The sequence below is a fragment of the Symphodus melops genome (genome assembly GCF_947650265.1).
Source record: "Symphodus melops genome assembly, chromosome: 13".
NCBI lineage: Eukaryota > Metazoa > Chordata > Actinopteri > Labriformes > Labridae > Symphodus > Symphodus melops.
In genome coordinates, this window is record NC_136703.1 from 502,187 (window position 1) to 522,240 (window position 20,054).

General features: G+C 43.8%; 1 protein-coding gene across 1 annotated transcript; it reads left to right on the forward strand.

Moving 5' to 3' along the window:
* The first annotated feature begins 1,930 nt into the window (after positions 1-1,930).
* On the forward strand, positions 1,931-9,743 carry LOC306833414 (tumor necrosis factor receptor superfamily member 5-like). Its single transcript, XM_079358661.1, has 10 exons — positions 1,931-1,982; positions 3,799-3,986; positions 4,174-4,267; positions 4,489-4,614; positions 4,824-4,979; positions 6,124-6,211; positions 6,300-6,466; positions 6,571-6,596; positions 6,681-6,762; positions 8,947-9,743. Exons 2-9 carry the CDS (start codon positions 3,957-3,959, stop codon positions 6,729-6,731), a joined length of 738 nt encoding a protein of 245 aa, XP_079214787.1. The 5' UTR covers positions 1,931-1,982; positions 3,799-3,956; the 3' UTR covers positions 6,732-6,762; positions 8,947-9,743.
* The last annotated feature ends 10,311 nt before the right edge of the window (positions 9,744-20,054 follow it).

Genomic DNA, 20,054 nt, shown 5'->3' on the forward strand with positions numbered 1-20,054 from the left:
ATGGAGGAGGCACTTTGTAGGAAGAACTCTGAGGTCAAAGGTCAAAAGTCTGAGGATCAGTTCTGTTTGAAGGGAGATTATAAAAATAGTTGAGAGTATTAACTGTGGATTAGGAGCGCCCTCTACTGGCCAAACTACATGATGACACCATTTCTAAATAATCCTGTTTGTTTCTGTATGAAAGATTTTGTAAATAAAGTTTTGTTTTGATATCAGCTGAAATAAATGAAAAAGCCCCCTCCATTCATCTCGACATGTTCTTCAGTATATCTGAGGTCAGGTCTCTGTGGCTGCAGACAAAATACATCAACCCAGACTTCCTTCAACATTTCCCAGCTTCTCCTGGGGGATTCAGAGCGGTTCTCCATCCCGTGCTTTCCCTTCCTGACCCGTCAACAGTGAAAGTCCTTCTCTGGAGCTGAGACACAAAATGAGGGCTGTGAGAAAGGTGTGTCCCGCCCACCTGAGGAGCAGCCGTGGTGTCTCTACGTCTACAGAGGTTAGTGTCAGAACTCCACTTAGACTGGAAGAATCCTTTCATGCCTCTTTTGATACAAGACGCCTTTTCAGAGTCTCAGTCACAATCTGTCTGTGTCAGCAGGCTGCTCCAAAGCCACCCTTCACCAAACTGCTGGCACACATCTTTGTGCACCTTTCTGATCTTCTTCTCTTGTAAATCAATGTCAATGCCAAAAGCTCTGACTTCAGCCAAGAGCATGTTTTTCAAAGTTTCTCCAGTGGCTTTGGACATCATGGGACTCACTGATGGGAACATGTTTCATGTGTGTGTGTGTGTGTAACAGCTCTGACACCAGGATATCACAGTTCATCTAACTCCCAGAGTGTGGAGGCTTCTTCTTCTTCTTCTTCTTCTTCTTTATCCTCTGTCTCTGATTAAATCATAACGACCTCCGACTCATCACGAGCTGATGCTGCCTCAAACTCTGTAGTTTTAAATGTGGGGGCGTCTTCTTCACACACAGCTTCCTCTGCTGGCAAAATCATCATTTCTGATTCCAGAGTTTCTGGATCCTCTGGCAGAGAGTACACAAGCTCGCTCAGAGCCTGGTACCTTTGTGCCTGCTGTTTCAGCCAGGTCCACATCCTGTTCATGAAAGACTCGACCTCAGGCTCAGTCTCCATCTTCATGTCTTCACCTGAGACTTCTCCTTCTTCTCCTGCTGATTTCAGGTGATCACACTGAACATCTCTGAGATCCTGAGCAACCATCTTGTGTTGCTGGAAATGTCGCTGCCGATCTTCTCGTACAGGCAGATCTCATCTGTCCCCCAGTTTCTGTCTTCAGCATCAAAGATCATCTATTGCACCAGGAGATCCACGTTTTCAAAGAGCTGCTCTGTTGAAGCTTTTCTGTATTTTGTTGGCTGATTTGAAGTTTGCTCTTTAAAGTCGCCTTCATGTTCAGGATTGCTTCCTGAGCATGTACGGACACAGGGAGCCTTCATGTTGCTTGCTGTCCTTTTCATTATTGAAGCTTTGGGTGATTCCATCTCTGATTTGATCTCTCCATCACGTTTAACATCCAGGTCCTGTTCAGCTTCATTAGTTACAGTTTACAAAATCTCTCCTGTGAGGTCTTCAGATTCTTTGGAAGATCTGGAAAGAAGTGGATCGAAGTCTTCTTCAGACGTGTTATCATCCACACAGTGTGCAAGGTTGCTGCTCACCTCCTCAAGAATCATCTTAACTGCATTAAAGGATGACATGTATTTGCTTTTCACAGAAAATGATTTCTTCTTCTGATCAGTTGGACTCTGTTCAATGTCCTGTCCTCATCAGAGTTGATTCAATTTATATTTTATATATAATTCTACTATATATTTTATATTATAACAGAATAAGATGTTTCTATTGATTTCCAGAGGAAGTGAAAACTATTTGGTTCTACTTTTAAAGCTTTTATTTTGAAGGGCTGGAAAACGAAAGCTGAATTTGGGATCGACGCCATTTGGTGCTTGAAGGTAACGGTCCGTGTTTTTCTCACCACATTTAAAGTAACAATTTGAAAGATTTAGAGATTGTTTAATCTATACTTAAAGATGAAAGTAAAAACTACACGAACATTATAAAGAAGTGTTAAAGTAGATCGTTGTTGTGTTAAAGTTCAAACTTCCGGAAACTTCCGGATCTGGAGACACTCTCAGTCTGTGTGAATGTCCTCAAACATCAGGACAGACATGATGAACACAACAAGACTCTACACAAAGTTAAAGATATTACTGAACATCAAGTTTCCGTCCAGAGAAGCTGAGTGTTTTCTGAAACTTTGTGCGCGCTCATGTTCACGGGAGCGCGCACAGACATGTCTCTGTGAGTCTGTGCACTTCATCACTGTTGGATGGTAGATTAGTGAACGATTCGGAGAGTGTGGTTGTTAAACGTACCAGTCCCCAAACTAATTTACAAACGACAGAATTAAAACTGAACGAACTTCTCTCATTGGACGCTTTTAGGAGGAAGCAGACCACGTGACTGTAGTTGTTTTCCCTGATATGTCTGTGAATGATCCTGACGCACACTTGAAGATTAGTTATTTGTCTTTTAATGCTTAAATGAAGTTTAAATAAAAAGAATTCAAAAAGGGAACAGACCACATGTCAGAAGTGATTGATCGAGGGGTCTTAATAAAATATCTATACTTATAATCTGTTTTATTGATGACAAGACAATGTACAGAAGAAGAACAGAAAGGATAGAGAGACTAATGTTGGAGTGATCAACACATAAAATATGACATGAGGACGAGGTGCTGGAGAAATAACACAAACAGGCATGACACATGAAAAGAACTCAAATATATCTGAATCAAGTTTGTCGACCTTTCTGTTCTTTTCTCAGATATTTAAATCATTTATAGTTATTAAATAACAGAAAAACAGGGCTTGATGTTTTTTTTCCATTTACAGGTATGAAAATGATATTTAAATCAAAGGTGTCCATATAATAGGTGATGTCTTTATAAGATAATGTAGGAATGGCTCTTTAAAGACAACCAGCTGTGGATCTCAGTCTAAAATATCTGACTGTCTGAGCAACAAATGAAAGTTCAGACGTTTATAAAGCAGAGAGATCCACTTCAGACCAGAACCTTTAAGTGTGAAACATCAAGAACTGGGTGGAGAGTTTCTCTGAGCGTAGGAGGAAGTGGGCGTTCCCTCAAAGTGACCTGCAGATCTCAGATTGACTTCACCGACTGTCAGACCAGGAGAGACGGGAACACACGGACTCTATGACAAGTTATCTTGGCACGGTTTATTTTATAAAGACTGAAGTGAGACGAACACTCACAACTTTTTTCTTATTGGACACTTTTTGAGTTAAATTTGGTGAAGATCACCTTTTTGTTTCCTTTCACTTCCTCTCTTTTCCACCTCCAGTGTGGACACTTCCTGGTTTCTCTCCTTCTCCCTCTTGATTGGTTGCTGTTTGCACTCTGCGCTCAGGTTCAGATCTCCACATGGGACAGAACTTCAGCGCTGCACTGATGTTTTCTGTTTCCCATCCTTAAAGACTGATTGGAGGAAATAAACCTGTGAACATTAAACTCAAGTTTCTTTGTTGGAGTCGTGCGTCCTGACCCGACCGACGCCCACGATGATGGTTTCTCCTCTTTGAACCGTTCTTAACAAACATGCAGTTAAAAGAAAAGAAGACGGGATAAAGGGACATGTCCTATGAATGTCTTCATGTTGACATTATTCCCACTGTTTGTCCTCTGTCAGGTATTAAAGTGATTCCTCTTCATCAGGTACTTTCATCTGCTCTTTGTCTTCACAGATCAGACTCAGATCAATGATCCATGCTGTGAGAAGTGTCCACCTGCTGAGATCCAGCTCTGAGGCGTTTCCAGCTGCTTCATTAGTCTTGGTCCTGAGTGTGCGTTGGTGGACTTGAAGCAGACGATCAGTGTGTGCTGCTCTTCTGTTAAAGAGACGATGAGAGCTGGATCAGCTGCAGCCTTTCTGGTAAATGATCTGATTGGATGATCTGAGCACACATTCACATCTTCAACATTTCTTTCTGTTTGTTCTCAATGATTCTTCTTCACATTTACAAACAGACAAACTTCAACTCTTTCCCTCTTCTCTCTTACATGGACTGGACCATGAGTTCACATTTCTCTCTGTGTTCATTTACACTTTGTCTTCACAGATTCTCCTGATGAGTGTCCTCTCAGCTCAGACTCTGACATGTGGCCGAAACCAGTATGAGATAAATGATCGATGCTGTCCTATGTGTCCACGTGGTAAGATCCTCTGTTCAACTTGAATTAAAGTTTATTAGGTCAGATGAACATCCTGATCTTCTGTCCCTGTTTATAAGTTTGTTTTTGTTGCATATTAATAAACAGGAAGTTGCTTTTTAATGAGCTCCAGAGAGAAAGGTTCAACAGAGTACTCTCTCTCTCTGTCTCCCTCTCTCTCTCTCTCTAATAAATAAAAAACTTCTTCATGTTGTTTCCAACAGGAGGTCGAGTTCATGCAGACTGCACAGGGGACACAAGTACTCTCTGTAAGCCCTGCCCTGAAGGAACCTTTATGACCCATCCGACTAACCGTACAGAGTGCTACAGCTGTTCAGAGTGTGATGAAGGTAGATCTGTCTCTTTATTGATCAAACTAAATAAAGATCAGAACATGTTACTAAACAGTGGTCAGTCTAAAAGCAGCTTTCTAACCTTTGATTCACTTCAGCAGAACTCAAACACACAGATGATCCTCAGAACATCTGACCACTTCTTCTTTTCTTCAACTCTTCTTTAGATTCTACTTCATCAATAACCTCTGTGTTTGTGTCCACAGCTTCTGGTCTGAAGATGAAGACGTCCTGTTCCAAATCATCAGACTCAGTCTGTGAACCTCTGGATGGATTTTACTGCTCAGAGTTTGATGGGTTCAACTGTTATAAAGCAAAGAGACACAGACGCTGTGATCCAGGAGAATACATCAGAGAGAAAGGTGAGTTTAACAAACACAGTTCACTGTTGTTGGAAGTGTGTTCTCTCATTCTCACCATGATTTACAGACCACTGATACAGAAATGATGTCTGGTGTCTAATGACTCTGAGTCCTCATGATGTAAATCCAGAGAAAGATTTAATCAAACACATCACATTAATAATGATCCACAGGTTGATGCAAATGTTCCACATGTCCCGCTGTATTATATGTGATAATAAAAACTCTAACCTTTTGATTGACACTCCATTTAGCCAATGAGGAGCTTCTATTCAGTTTCCAGCCTTTAGCCAATGAGGAGCTTCCATTCCGTTTCCAGCCTTTAGCCAATGAGGAGCTTCCATTCAGTTTCCAGCCTTTAGCCAATGAGAGCCTGAGTTGCCTTTAACAAACATTTTGGTTTATTTTTAGCCAAACTAAACTGAACATTTACGTCCACTGTGTCCTAAAGAAGAATATTAACATGGACATTCATGTCTTCTGAAGGATTTCTTTAAGACGTCACATTTCTGTGGATTTCCTCTTTCAGGGATTGAGCTCCTCTCCAAAGTGAACTCACTGCTAACTCACCAGAGAGAGAAACGATGGGTTGATTTATGTTGTAGACCAAAGCTACAGACGTATTGTCTCAAAGGATGGTTAGAGAGTAGAAGCCTTTAAGTTTATTTAACCTGAAGACAAAGATCCCTCTGTGCACGGGTACGTGACCTTCAGAGACCGGCAGGTTTGTAACCACTCCAGAGGAACACTGAGTCTGTCTGATCTATGATGACCTTCAAAAAGGAACCTTTGTTGGAGCAGATTTTAGATCCAGGAGACGCTGTTAAAGACTGAACTGTGACAGGAACACTTTGTAATGTTAAATAGTAAATGTAAAACACTGTCTTATAAATCCAGAAGGTTTGGACACTTTGTACATGACGTTAAAAAAAAGTCGTCCATTGAAAGTGATGGTTTGCACGGACAGTTTAGAGCTTTTCATCATTCATTACTCTTCTCCGGAGTTTGGCCTTTAATTAGCTAAAGTTTGAACAGCTGATTATTTTATGACATCATTTTATACGAGTTTATAACATAGATGATGGTTTGTGTTTGTGAGTCTAAATCAGCCTCAGTGAAATCATGTGTTGTGTCCTTCCTGCAGGAACGTCCTCCACAGACACCGAGTGCTCCACCTGCTCTGATGGAACATTTTCAGACGGGACGTTTCCATCTTGTCTGAGTCACACACAGTGAGTGAAGCTTCACATCACACATGGACACACCTGAGTTCATGATCCTCCACATGTTCCTGTAATAACTGTCCCTCTGTCATTACAGATGTCTATCAGAGGGTCTACAGCTGCTGAGAGCAGGAACTAAGACAGAGGACGCTCAGTGTGGAGGACGACTGTCAGTCAGGACTGGACTGATAGTCGGTGTTGGTGTTGTTGTTGGTGTGATTCTTTTATCCGTTGGAGTGTGTTGCATTCGCAAAAAGTACTCGGGTAAGGTTTCCACTGTGACAATGAAACATGATCATGTTTATGTTATAGATATTATGGTCTGTCTCATCATTCATTTGATTTTAATTTCTATGTTTTTATTCCAGAAAAAAAAATAAAAGAACACAGCCAGGTATGTTTTAAACTCTTTTTACTCTCAGTCTGTTTTATGTTCAATGATTTAATAAAGTCTCATTTATTCATGTTTAACTTACAGAATAACAGACAGGAATTTGAAGATGTCATTCATCCAGAGTTTGGAGTTTGAAGAATCCAGAGTGTGGAATAGAGAGTGTTAGGTGAGTGAGCAGATGTTTGATGAGACGTTCATGTTTCCTGTCTGTTTGTGTTGTGTTCCTTGTTTTGTGCTACATGTTGCTTCTCTTTTGTCCAAAACAAATTTCTCCTTCAGGAGACAAGTGTTGGTGTTTTCAGGAGTGAATACCTGACCAACGATTAGGTTGGGTTTTATAATGTCAAATTTAGTTGTGAAATTAGCATTAAATAATTAACTTTATTTAATTATTAATATAAATCTATAATTTGTTATTAAACTGAGTTTAATAAACCTCGGGGGCACCACCCTGTAAACAGGGAACAACCAAAATATTACAAATATCAATCTCAAATTGATTAATTAAATACCAATATCATTAATTAATTAATAATCTGTATGTAATTGAAGGTGTGAAATCCGAACACAAAGCCCTTTCACCCAGCCTAAGTCACAATGCAAATACACAGTAATCACAAACAACTGCTCTTTAAATTATAACACAATTTATTTAATGAAGCAACATCAAGTTAATCAATGAAACTCAATCAAACAAACGACTATTATAAACTAAACTACAGAGACAAACATAAACAAACAAGCTGTGTGTGTGTGTGTGTGTAAGCCAGCGGCCGGATTTGTATCAGACGGCGTTCACACTAGTCTTTCTGATAATGAGTCTATTACCCGGTTATGACGCGAGAGTTCACAGAGAAACACACGGGACACAGCAGCACAAATAAAGAAAACAAAAGAGGTTTTACTCTGGTAAAACCTAAGACACAGTGGTCAAACACCAATTAAATATTATCACAGTTTCACAATAATAACTCAGTTATTAAACACACTCTCTATATCTAACTGCCCAGACCTAGCTAAGCCTCACTTGTAACGGTTTGTCCGCGGTTGATGAAAGGAAGCAAAGGGATCCTGGGGACGGTCTGCAGCCGTCTCCCTGCAGTTGTATGGCGATGGCGGCGCGTCCCAGAGGGTGAGCAGGGCCGTGGTGTCCTCCGTCGAGCGAGGTGATCTCCGTGGATGTCCTTTCTTTAAAAGACGGAACGAGACGTAATCCTTACAATCTCTCTCAATACCGTTTTAATACGGGAGAAATAAGACGCCCTTCTTAGAGATGCGTTCAAATGGATGATCTAAGCTGGGAATTCAGGACGTCGGTATGTTTCAATTCGACCTCCAGAGTGAAACGAATACGGGGGGGGCGCATCGCAGCCATGTGATCGGAGTGGACTCTTTGGCTGCGATGACCTCACCACACCTCCCCCCATACATGTGGACATGCACAGTAGTCCAGAACAAACATAAACAACAATGGCGGCGGATTCTCTTGTGCTCTGAGCTTCAGCAGCTCGTTGTATAAACAGAACCTTGATATGAGACATCGTGTGTGTCGCCGCCCAAAGAGCATCGAACACCTGCAGCAAACAGTTCAACCTTTACCCGAGCACAGGGCGACCATACGCAGGGCGACCATACGCACAGGGCGACCATACGCACAGGGCGACCATACGCAGGGCGACCATACGCAGGGCGACCATACGCAGGGCGACCATACGCAGGGCGACCATACGCAGGGCGACCATACGCAGGGCGACCATACGCAAGGCGACCATACGCAGGGCGACCATACGCAGCGTTTAGGGAAGACCTGGGAGAACTTGCCGCTAAACAGGATGTTGTGGAGGAAGTGGTTGTACTTTTTTTTTTTTTTTAAACTCTTATTTATCCCAGAGGGGCAATTAGCGCACCAAGTGTTCGGCCACAGGAGCAGCGAACTGCAGACACCCTGACAGAGCAGGGGGAGCAATTCAGGGTGAAGTGTCTTGCCCAAGGACACATCGGACATGTTGCTCATAGGAGCTGGGGGTCAAACCCTCGATCTTCCGGTTGAGAGACGATGCCTCTACCCACTGAGCCACAGCCGCCCCGTACTGGTGAGCGTCACGTTGTAAAGTTCCACTGCCCACTACTGGCCGGGCGTGAGAACTACATCGTTTTCACTCAGGCAAGACCTGCTGTGTAGACGGTCTGTAGTTCCAATCCGGAGTGGCGTCGTTTCGATGCGTTTCTGTCACAGCGTCTCCGTGTAAACGGGGCCTAAAGCATCTAACTGACTGACTGAGATCAACTCTGTCCTGTTTTTACAGCTTTACTAAATGTTTGCTTTAAACTAAATCTCTTTTCTCCTCAGGTTCAGACGGGTCAGAGTGAACCATCTCCAGGATCCTGTTCTGGTCCAGCTGCTGGACCCTGACACACATCGTTCATATCTGTGGATATTTGTGTTTATATTCTAATATATGTGTTTGTTTTTATATCTGTCCCATCTGAAAGGTCGGGGTTCGATCCCCAGCTCCTGCAGCCTCATGTTGATGTGTCCTTGGATAAAACACTGAACCCCATATGAGTGGATCAGTGTGACCTGTAGTTTTTATTGATCAGCATGTAAAGAGCTCAGAGCACAGATTGGTTGTTCCCTGTGTTCATCCAGCTATAAAGAAACATGTTGAGCCTGAGGTCAAAGGTCAAAGGTCTCAGTTCTGTTTGTTGAAGTAAAGAAACGACACAGTTCAATGTGCAGGACTTTTCAGTAGTTTCAGCAGACTGAACTCTGGAGGTCATTGTTTGAGTTCGGGTTTATTCTTCCTGAGTGTTTTGTGTTTCTTAGTTCAGTCTTTAGTGTTTCCTCTTTTATTTTGTAGTTCTGGTGCTCAGTGTTGTTTCCTGCCTCTCTCTGTTTCCTTCCTGTCTTGATTACTCTGATTATTCTCACCTGTCTCATTAGTCTCACCTGTGTCTGATTGACCCTCTGTGTCTTTGTAGTTTGTAGTTTGTAGTTTCTCTGACAGTCTGCATCTTTACTGGTTTATTTCACTTTATATTCTGTATTTTATTTTACTTCCTGTATGTTTTATTTCATTTGCTCTTCACATTGTTAAGAAGTTACTTGATCTTTTAACTATTTTTTTGATTTATATTTTTTATATTTTATCTAATTTAATTTTAGTGTGATTTTCTGCTCTCCTGCTTTGCTGCTGTATCACTGTACATCGATGTACATTTCTCAGTGAGATGAATAAAAGATGATCTTTTTGTTTACCTGACTGTATATGTGCATTACTCTTTTTGAACAAAGCTAAAACAAAAGAAATGGAGGATGAGGAAGAGTCTGATGTTTGAACATGATACTGAAGCACACGTGTGATCATGTCTCCTGCAGGATTCATCTGAGGGATTAACTTTCTGAGTCCAGTCGAGATCATTTCCTCGACAGTAGGTCCAAACAGCACAGACAGTAGGTACTGACAGATGGAGGAGGCACTTTGTAGGAAGAACTCTGAGGTCAAAGGTCAAAAGTCTGAGGATCAGTTCTGTTTGAAGGGAGATTATAAAAACAGTTGAGAGTATTAACTGTGGATTAGGAGCGCCCTCTACTGGCCAAACTACATGATGACACCATTTCTAAATAATCCTGTTTGTTTCTGTATGAAAGATTTTGTAAATAAAGTTTTGTTTTGATATCAGCTGAAATAAATGAAAAAGCCCCCTCCATTCATCTCGACATGTTCTTCAGTATATCTGAGGTCAGGTCTCTGTGGCTGCAGACAAAATACATCAACCCAGACTTCCTTCAACATTTCCCAGCTTCTCCTGGGGGATTCAGAGCGGTTCTCCATCCCGTGCTTTCCCTTCCTGACCCGTCAACAGTGAAAGTCCTTCTCTGGAGCTGAGACACAAAATGAGGGCTGTGAGAAAGGTGTGTCCCGCCCACCTGAGGAGCAGCCGTGGTGTCTCTACGTTTACAGAGGTTAGTGTCAGAACTCCACTTAGACTGGAAGAATCCTTTCATGCCTCTTTTGATACAAGACGCCTTTTCAGAGTCTCAGTCACAATCTGTCTGTGTCAGCAGGCTGCTCCAAAGCCACCCTTCACCAAACTGCTGGCACACATCTTTGTGCACCTTTCTGATCTTCTTCTCTTGTAAATCAATGTCAATGCCAAAAGCTCTGACTTCAGCCAAGAGCATGTTTTTCAAAGTTTCTCCAGTGGCTTTGGACATCATGGGACTCACTGATGGGAACATGTTTCATGTGTGTGTGTGTAACAGCTCTGACACCAGGATATCACAGTTCATCTAACTCCCAGAGTGTGGAGGCTTCTTCTTCTTCTTCTTCTTCTTCTTTATCCTCTGTCTCTGATTAAATCATAACGACCTCCGACTCATCACGAGCTGATGCTGCCTCACACTCTGTAGTTTTAAATGTGGGGGCGTCTTCTTCACACACAGCTTCCTCTGCTGGCAAAATCATCATTTCTGATTCCAGAGTTTCTGGATCCTCTGGCAGAGAGTACACAAGCTCGCTCAGAGCCTGGTACCTTTGTGCCTGCTGTTTCAGCCAGGTCCACATCCTGTTCATGAAAGACTCGACCTCAGGCTCAGTCTCCATCTTCATGTCTTCACCTGAGACTTCTCCTTCTTCTCCTGCTGATTTCAGGTGATCACACTAAACATCTCTGAGATCCTGAGCAACCATCTTGTGTTGCTGGAAATGTCGCTGCCGATCTTCTCGAACAGGCAGACCTCATCTGTCCCCCAGTTTCTGTCTTCAGCATCAAAGATCATCTATTGCACCAGGAGATCCACGTTTTCAAAGAGCTGCTCTGTTGAAGCTTTTCTGTATTTTGTTGGCTGATTTGAAGTTTGTTCTTTAAAGTCGCCTTCATGTTCAGGATTGCTTGCTGAGCATGTACGGACACAGGGAGCCTTCATGTTGCTTGCTGTCCTTTTCATTATTGAAGCTTTGGGTGATTCCATCTGTGATTTGATCTCTCCATCACGTTTAACATCCAGGTCCTGTTCAGCTTCATTAGTTACAGTTTACAAAATCTCCCCTGTGAGGTCTTCAGATTCTTTGGAAGATCTGGAAAGAAGTGGACCGAAGTCTTCTTCAGACGTGTTATCATCCACACAGTGTGCAAGGTTGCTGCTCACCTCCTCAAGGATCATCTTGACTGCATTAAAGGATCACATGTATTTGCTTTTCACAGAAAATGATTTCTTCTTCTGATCAGTTGGACTCTGTTCAATGTCCTCATCAGAGTTGATTCAATTTATATTTTATATATAATTCTACTATATATTTTATATTATAACAGAATAAGATGTTTCTATTGATTTCCAGAGGAAGTGAAAACTATTCGGTTCTACTTTTAAAGCTTTTATTTTGAAGGGCTGGAAAACGAAAATTGAATTTGGAATTGACACCTTTTGGTGCTTGAAGGTAACGGTCCGTGTTTTTCTCACCACATTTAAAGTAACAATTTGAAAGATTTAGAGATTGTTGGACCTCATGTGTCTGCAGTGACTCAGCAGTTCCTGTATGATGAAGGCATTGATGCTATGGACCGACCCGCCCGTTCCCCAGACATCATGTCTCCATCCACCAACGCCACCATGCACCACAGACCGTCCAGGAGGAGGAGGATGCTTTAGTCCAGGTCTGGGAGGAGATCCCTCAGGAGACCATCCTCATCAGGAGCATGGTCAGGTGTTGTAGGGAGGTCACACAGGCAGGTGGAGGCCACACACACTACTGAGCCTCATTCTGACTTGTTTTAAGGACATGACATTGTTCTGTTGTTTTTAAGTCACCTTGTGCGTGTTGGTTTTCTCAGAGAAGGAAGAGAAGACACTCAGGGTCAAATTGAACAAACCAGAAGGTTTAATGAAGCAAGGAGATACAATGCACATACCAAGAGTTATTCTCAGCTGAGAGGTCCACCTCACTGACAGATCAGCCACCAATCAGAGAATGGACCTCGACTGTTAGAAGATGATGTAGTTATCAGTTAGGTACCTCCTCTGCTGTGTCAGCAGAAGTTTTAGCAGAAGGTGTCTGATGTTCAGTGTCTGGTAAAGAAGGTGTCCTTGAGGTGTTGCAATATGAGGACATTCAGTACACAGTCAGTTCAGTGCTACAGAGTTAGGACATTGAAAGCGGAGGTACATTGGCCTAAGTGAATAACTTTAGCAGTACAGTAATTTGGTAAATGTTTATATTACATCAAAGTGTGGTCTGCCTGTAGACCCCCTGCTGGTTTGGAATTGTTGTGGATTTTTTCTGGTCTCAACTCCCCCATCACGCCACTCTTCTGAGCGATGAGCTGTTCCTCAGCACACTCTGGTTTTCCATCTTTACCAATGATTTAGCTCTCCTGCTAACACCTGCTAAATAAACTATGTATGCAGATGATACTGCAGTTTAGGCATCAAATAGATAGATAGATAGATAGATAGATAGATAGATAGATAGATAGATAGATAGATAGATAGATAGATAGATAGATAGATAGATAGATAGATTGATAGATAGATTGATAGATAGATTGATAGATAGATAGATAGATAGATAGATAGATAGATAGATAGATAGATAGATAGATAGATAGATAGATAGATAGATAGATAGATAGATAGATAGATAGATAGATAGATAGATAGACCGGAATCCCTAAAACAACAGCTTCAAACTTTGGGATTACTTCGCGAGCCAGTTGACCCCCTGGAGAGGAGACGTAAACGCAAACGGTGCGAGCGAAAACAAAAAAGAGGTAAACGTGGAGGCATAAAAGCGAGGCTCGCTAAAATGCCCTACAGGACCGCTCTTCCGACTCTTTTACTGGCTAATGTAAGATCTTTGGACAATAAAATGGATATATAGAGCTGATGAGAGCTGCGCACCGCGACGTTAGAGACGGCTGTGCGTACATATTCACAGAGACATGGCTGAACGAACGCATCCCGGACTCCGCCGTTCAGCTTGAACAATTCACATGCTACCGTTCGGACAGAATCCTTATTAAAGGAGGAAAGAAGAAAGGTGGTGGAGTCTGTGTCTACATCAGGGATGCGTGGTGTCAGGATGCAGTTGTGGTATGTAAACACTGTTCACCGCTGGTGGAGTTTATGATCATAAAGTGCCGTCCTTTCTATCAACCGAGGGAGATTACAGTGACCCTGCTCGTCGCTGTGTATATCCCCCCACTAACAACAACGCGGATAGAGTCGATGCACTTTGGGAACTTTACAACGCCATCAGTGAGTATCAGACAGCCCACCCAGACGGATTTTTCATCATCGCGGGGGATTTTAACCACGCAAATCTCAAGACGGTTTTACCCCATTTCCACCAACACGTGAACTTCCCCACAAGAGAAAGTAACACCTTAGACATGATTTACACATCTGTTAAAGGTGCTTACAAGGCGTCACCCCGCCCCCAGATTGGCCACTCTGACCACATCAGTGTAATGCTAATACCATCTTACAGACCCAGGGTTAAAGTCACCAAACCAGTTCTGAAGCAGGTATGTGTGTGGCCAGAGGGGGCTTCTGCTGCACTTCAGGACTGCTTTGAAACCACAGACTGGGAGATGTTTCAGCAGGCGGCCACCTACAACAACCACACAGACATTGAGGAGTACTCTGACACTGTTACCTCCTACATCGGCAAATGCATTGATGATGTCACCACCACCAGAACCATCACCACCCGGGCTAACCAGAAGCCATGGCTGACAGGAGAGGTACGCGGGCTACTGAGGGCCAGGAACATCGCCTTCAGAGCTGGGGATGCAGTCGGCCTGAGAACAGCGAGGGCCAACCTGTCCCGTGGCATCAGGGAAGCTAAACACAGCTACTCACTTAAAGTAACTGGACACTTCAAGGACAGCAGAGACGCGCAGAGCCTGTGGCGTGGTATCCAGACCATCACGGACTACAAACCCAAGCCACAGACCTGTGACAACAACACCTTTCTGCTGAACGACCTAAACAGCTTCTTTGCCAGGTTTGAAGCAAACAATAGCATGCCCGCACAGAAGACCACCCCTCCTCCCCAAGACCAGACCCTGTGCCTGACTGCAGCCAGCGTGAAGAGAACCTTCTCCAACATCAACACCCGCAAGGCTGCAGGTCCAGACAACATCCCTGGCCGTGTGCTGAAGGACTGTGCAGAGGAGCTCAAAGATGTCTTCACAGACATTTTCAACACTTCTCTGAGGCAGACTGTTGTTCCAACATGCTTCAAAACGACCACCATCATACCCATTCCAAAGAAGCCATCCACTCTCAATGACTATAGACCCGTTGCACTGACCCCCATCATCATGAAGTGCTTTGAAAGATTAGTCATGGCCCACATCAAATCCTCCCTTCCCTCCACCCTGGACCCCTACCAGTTTGCATACCGGGGCAACAGATCAACCGAGGATGCAATCTGCTCTGCTCTTCACCCAGCCCTCACCCACCTGGACTCCAAAGACTCATCCGTCAGAATGCTGTTCATAGACTTCAGTTCAGCATTCAACACCATCATCCCTCAGCAGATGATCGGCAAACTGGGCCAGCTGGGGCTCAGCACTTCCCTGTGCAACTGGCTGCTGGACTTCCTCAGCGAGAGGCCTCAGACTGTGCGGGTTGGCGGCAACACATCAAAAACCACCATCCTGAGCACCGGGGCCCCCCAAGGCTGTGTGCTCAGCCCCCTGCTCTTCACGCTGCTGACCCACGACTGCACTCCATCCTTCAGCAGCAACCACATTGTGAAGTTCGCGGACGACACAACAGTGGTCGGTCTCATCTCCAACAACGACGAGACGCACTACAGGATGGAGGTGGGCCAACTGGCCACGTGGTGCAAAGACAACAACCTCTTCCTGAATATCGACAAGACTTCCGGAGGGCCCCCACTCCCAAACCCCCCCTGACCATCGACGGTGCTGCTGTGGAGAGAGTGAGCAGCACCAAGTTCCTGGGGGTCCACATCAGTGAGGATCTCTCCTGGACAGCCAACACCAGCAGCGCCTCTACTTCCTCCGTAAGCTGAAGAGAGCACGAGCATCCCGACCCATCATGTGCTCCTTCTACAGAGGCACCATGGAGAGCATCCCGACCCATCATGTGTTCCTTCTACAGAGGCACCATGGAGAGCATCCCCACCCATCATGTGCTCCTTCTACAGAGGCACCATGGAGAGCATCCCGACCCATCATGTGTTCCTTCTACAGAGGCACCATGGAGAGCATCCTGACCCATCATGTGCTCCTTCTACAGAGGCACCATGGAGAGCATCCTGACCCATCATGTGCTCCTTCTACAGAGGCACCATGGAGAGCATCCCGACCCATCATGTGCTCCTTCTACAGAGGCACCATGGAGAGCATCCTGACCCATCATGTGCTCCTTCTACAGAGGCACCATGGAGAGCATCCTGACCAGCTGCATCACTGTGTGGCTGGGGAGCTGCACTGCTGCCAACCACAAGACCCTGCAGCGCACAGTGAAGGCGGCTGAACGGATCATCGGTGTCCCGCTCCCCTCTCTTCTGGACCTCTACGGCCCCCGTCTCACCCGCAAAGCAACCCGCATTGTGAGTGACCCCACCCACCCCTCACACAGCCTCTTCAGCCTCCTGCCATCGGGGAGACGGTACCGCAGCCTGCAGGCCGGCTCTACCAGACTGAGAAACAGCTTCTTCCACCAAGCTGTCAGGAAGCTGAACTCTCTCCCCTCTCTTCCCTCTCCTCCCTCCCTTCCCTCTCTTCCCTCCCCTCTGCCCCCACGAACACTGAATCACTGGAACCTCCTCCTGTTTGAACATTGAAACAGAACCCTGGTCACTTATTGCACATTGCACGCATGCACAAGTTTCACTTTTCTTAAATCTTGTTTTATACTCCATTTCATTTAACTTTGTACTATTGCACATTTAGGTTTATTAATGTAAATATTATTTATCTTTTTTACCTCGTTTTATTTTATTTACCGTACCTTTTTTAGGGGGAGGGGGGAAACGTAATTTCGATTTCACTGTATGTCTGACATATTTTGGAATTGACAAATAAAGAACCTTGAACCTTGAACCTTGATCATGTGATAGCAAACGTTACGTTAGCCTGATGTTCCTCTGTAGCTCTGCTGTTGTTGTTGTTGTTGGATCTTAGCGCTGCTTATGGCGGTGTAGACGACCACATACGATTGGTCAGACTCAGGTCAGGTGTTCTTGTCTTTACGATCTCTGAAAGATCTCAACATGTTTTATTTAACCTCAGTCTGAGTCCTTCCACAGAGGTCTGTCCTGGGTCCACTGCTGTTTACACTCAGATTTCTCTGTGGGATTCATTCATCGTCACGCAGATGATTTGTAGTTTTTCGGTCTGTCGACACTCCGCCACGTTAGCAGAGCTGGTTTTCACTTTATTCAGAGTGTGTGCTTCCACTGACTCCGTCTCAGCAGATCAGAATTCTCTGCTGCAAATACACAAGGCAGGATTAACACATCTGAGGGCGCTGGTGGCGCGTCCCCATGTACTGAGGCTATAGTCCTCGTCCTTCTTTAAAAAAAAAAGCAAATAAACATCCGGTTTATTTTCAGAATAAAACGCTCTGTACAGACGGTTCTTTACGTGTTTGTTTAGATTTTTTTAAAGGTTATTACACCACATATATCGTACTATCTCACACTGTCCTGAGTTAATCTGTAAAACTAGCAGGAAGTCCTTTCCTGCCATGGGACGCAGCCTGTGGGTGTTGATGGATCAGGATGCACGGAGCTGAGGATCTCGATCTTTACCGCAGACACTCACAGTGGACAGAAACATTCTCACCTTTTAGAAATGAAATCAGATTCATGATCTTACCGACGGGACACATCGGACAGCACTCGTTACCAAACTCATATTCTGTGCGAGAAAGAGAAAGATTCCTGAGTGATGGAGCTGATCAGGAGTATGAGGGGATTTCCATGGACTCCATGTTGGCGCTGTAGAAGTGCTCCATCATGGTGTTTGGCAGGTTGAACTTCTTCAGCAGGAAGTCCCTCCTCTGCTGTCCTGTCTTGATGGGTTCAGCTCCCTCTGGAGGTCCTGGGTGACCTCAAGAGGGTATATTCAGTTAGGCAGCAAGGTTCTAAAAGTTATATAATTTGTATGCATATTATATTTAATTTGTGTGTAAATGTTATAAACATCGTCATGTTGCAAGTATACACCGCTGCAAAACCAACATTTTTTTTATTATTCTAAGACCAGTAAGAAGAAGCAGCTGAAGTCATGCTCGTCTGCTCTCTGAGGTCTCATTTAGGAGTTCATCAATAAACCTGATTAAATGTTTTACATGGTACAAACTTCACTGTGAATGATTCACACAGGAGGAGGGTTTATAACGCTGGACTTGGTTCTCTGGACGTCTCTGTGACGTCATTTGTGAAGCGCTCAGCCTCTCCCATAGTTACAGTCTTTGGTCTCTCCATGAGCTACAAGGTACGTAGCTGTTTGTTCTCTTCACATTTTCTTTAAAAGAGTCAAACAGAGCAGCTGAAAACTCGCTTACAGTCTGTTGTCTGTATGTTAAAGTCTTCAGGAGTTATCGCGACACATTTGAAGCCTGTGTTCCGGTGTTTTACCGAGAGACGTGAAATGGCGTCCTCTCTCTCTCTGTCTATCTGTCTCTGTGACTCCTCAGCGGTCAGGAAGTCAGGACTCTGTCCTCACAGTCTGTAAAGGGTTAATATACGTTAAAGGGAAATATTCAGACTGTTCACATGATTCTATTCACTAACACGAAGCTTCACTTTAGAGAAGAGTTTTTATTTAAGCCATAAAGTCGCGCACACTTTACGGGAGCGCGCACACTTTACGGGAGCGCGCACACTTTACGGGAGCGCGCACACTTTACGGGAGCGCGCACACTTTACGGGAGCGCGCACACTTTATGGGAGCGCGCACACTTTACGGGAGCGTGCACACTTTATGGGAGCGCGCACACTTTACGGGAGCGCGCACACTTTATGGGAGCGCGCACTCACAGAAGAGATAAGTGCTGATTAAACATGTAAAATGATCTTTGTTGGCTTATTAAAGATGATTAAAAATGAAAAGTGTGAAGTTTGAAAACAATGAAGCAGATTTCTGCTCGACTCTGTCCTGTAATAAACACATGATTAAAGTCTAAAAGGAAACATCACATAACCTGTTCTCTAAAACATCCTCATGATGAATCACATGGAAATAATCCCACATCCTGCATCCTACATCCTCCTACTGCTGATACTGAAAGAGTCTAAACTGAAAGAGTTTGGACTCTTTCAGTCTTTCAAAGACAGGAGGTTCAGATCTTCTACAAGGTAAGATCAGAACTCTTTAATATCAGAACTCTTTAATATCAGATCAGAACTCTTTAATATCAGAACTCTTTAATATCTGAACTCTTTAATATCTGAACTCTTTAATATCTGAACTCTTTAATATCAGAACTCTTTAATATCTGAACTCTTTAATATCTGATCTGTGTTGGTTTCCTGTTGAATTGAGGTTCATATTTAGGGATTGTATGTGGACGGTCTTTATGGTTGGTTGATTGAACTATAAGATGCAGATGTGTGTTGAGCAGCTGTAATTGAAACAGCTTGAAGTTAATTGGATCCGGGAAGGGGCGGAGTCTGTGGAGTTAATTGGGCTGAATAGAGAGCAGCAGAGAGAGGGAGCCAGTCTCTCTCTCTCTCTCCTCTCTCTCTCTCTCTCTCTCTCTCTCTCTCTCTCTCTCTCTCTCTCTCTCTCTCTCTCTCTGTCTCTCTCTCTCTCTGTCTGTCTCTCTCTCTCTCTCTGTCTCTCGCTCTCTCTCTCTCTCTCTCTCTCTCTCTCTCTCTCTCTCTCTCTCTCTCTCTCTCGTTACCCCGCTCATGCTGTGAAGCTGTTTGTCCTGGTTATCTTTAATGCTGTGTGTCTGATGAACACCTTCAGTCAAAGACTTAGACTTCCTTTATGTCATTCAAATTAGAACTTTGCAGCACAGAAAAGAACGAAATTTTGTTTTGCATTAGCTCGTTGTAGTGCAGGAGAATGTTTACATTTACAGAAGAAGGTGCAGAATGTTTACGTTTACAAAATCAGGTGCAGAATGTTTACGTTTACAAAGTCAGGTGCAGAATGTTTACGTTTACAAAGTCAGGTGCAGAATGTTTACATTTACAAAATCAGGTGCAGAATGTTTACGTTTACAAAAGAATGTGCAGAATGTTTACGTTTACAGAAGAAGGTGCAAAATGTTTACATTTACAGAAGTAGGTGCAGAATGTTTACATTTACAGAAGTAGGTGCAGAATGTTTACATTTACAGAAGTAGGTGCAGAATGTTTACATTTACAGAAGAAGGTGCAGAATGTTTACGTTTACAGAAGAAGGTGCAGAATGTTTACATTTACAGAAGTAGGTGCAGATATATATAGATCTAAAACAAGA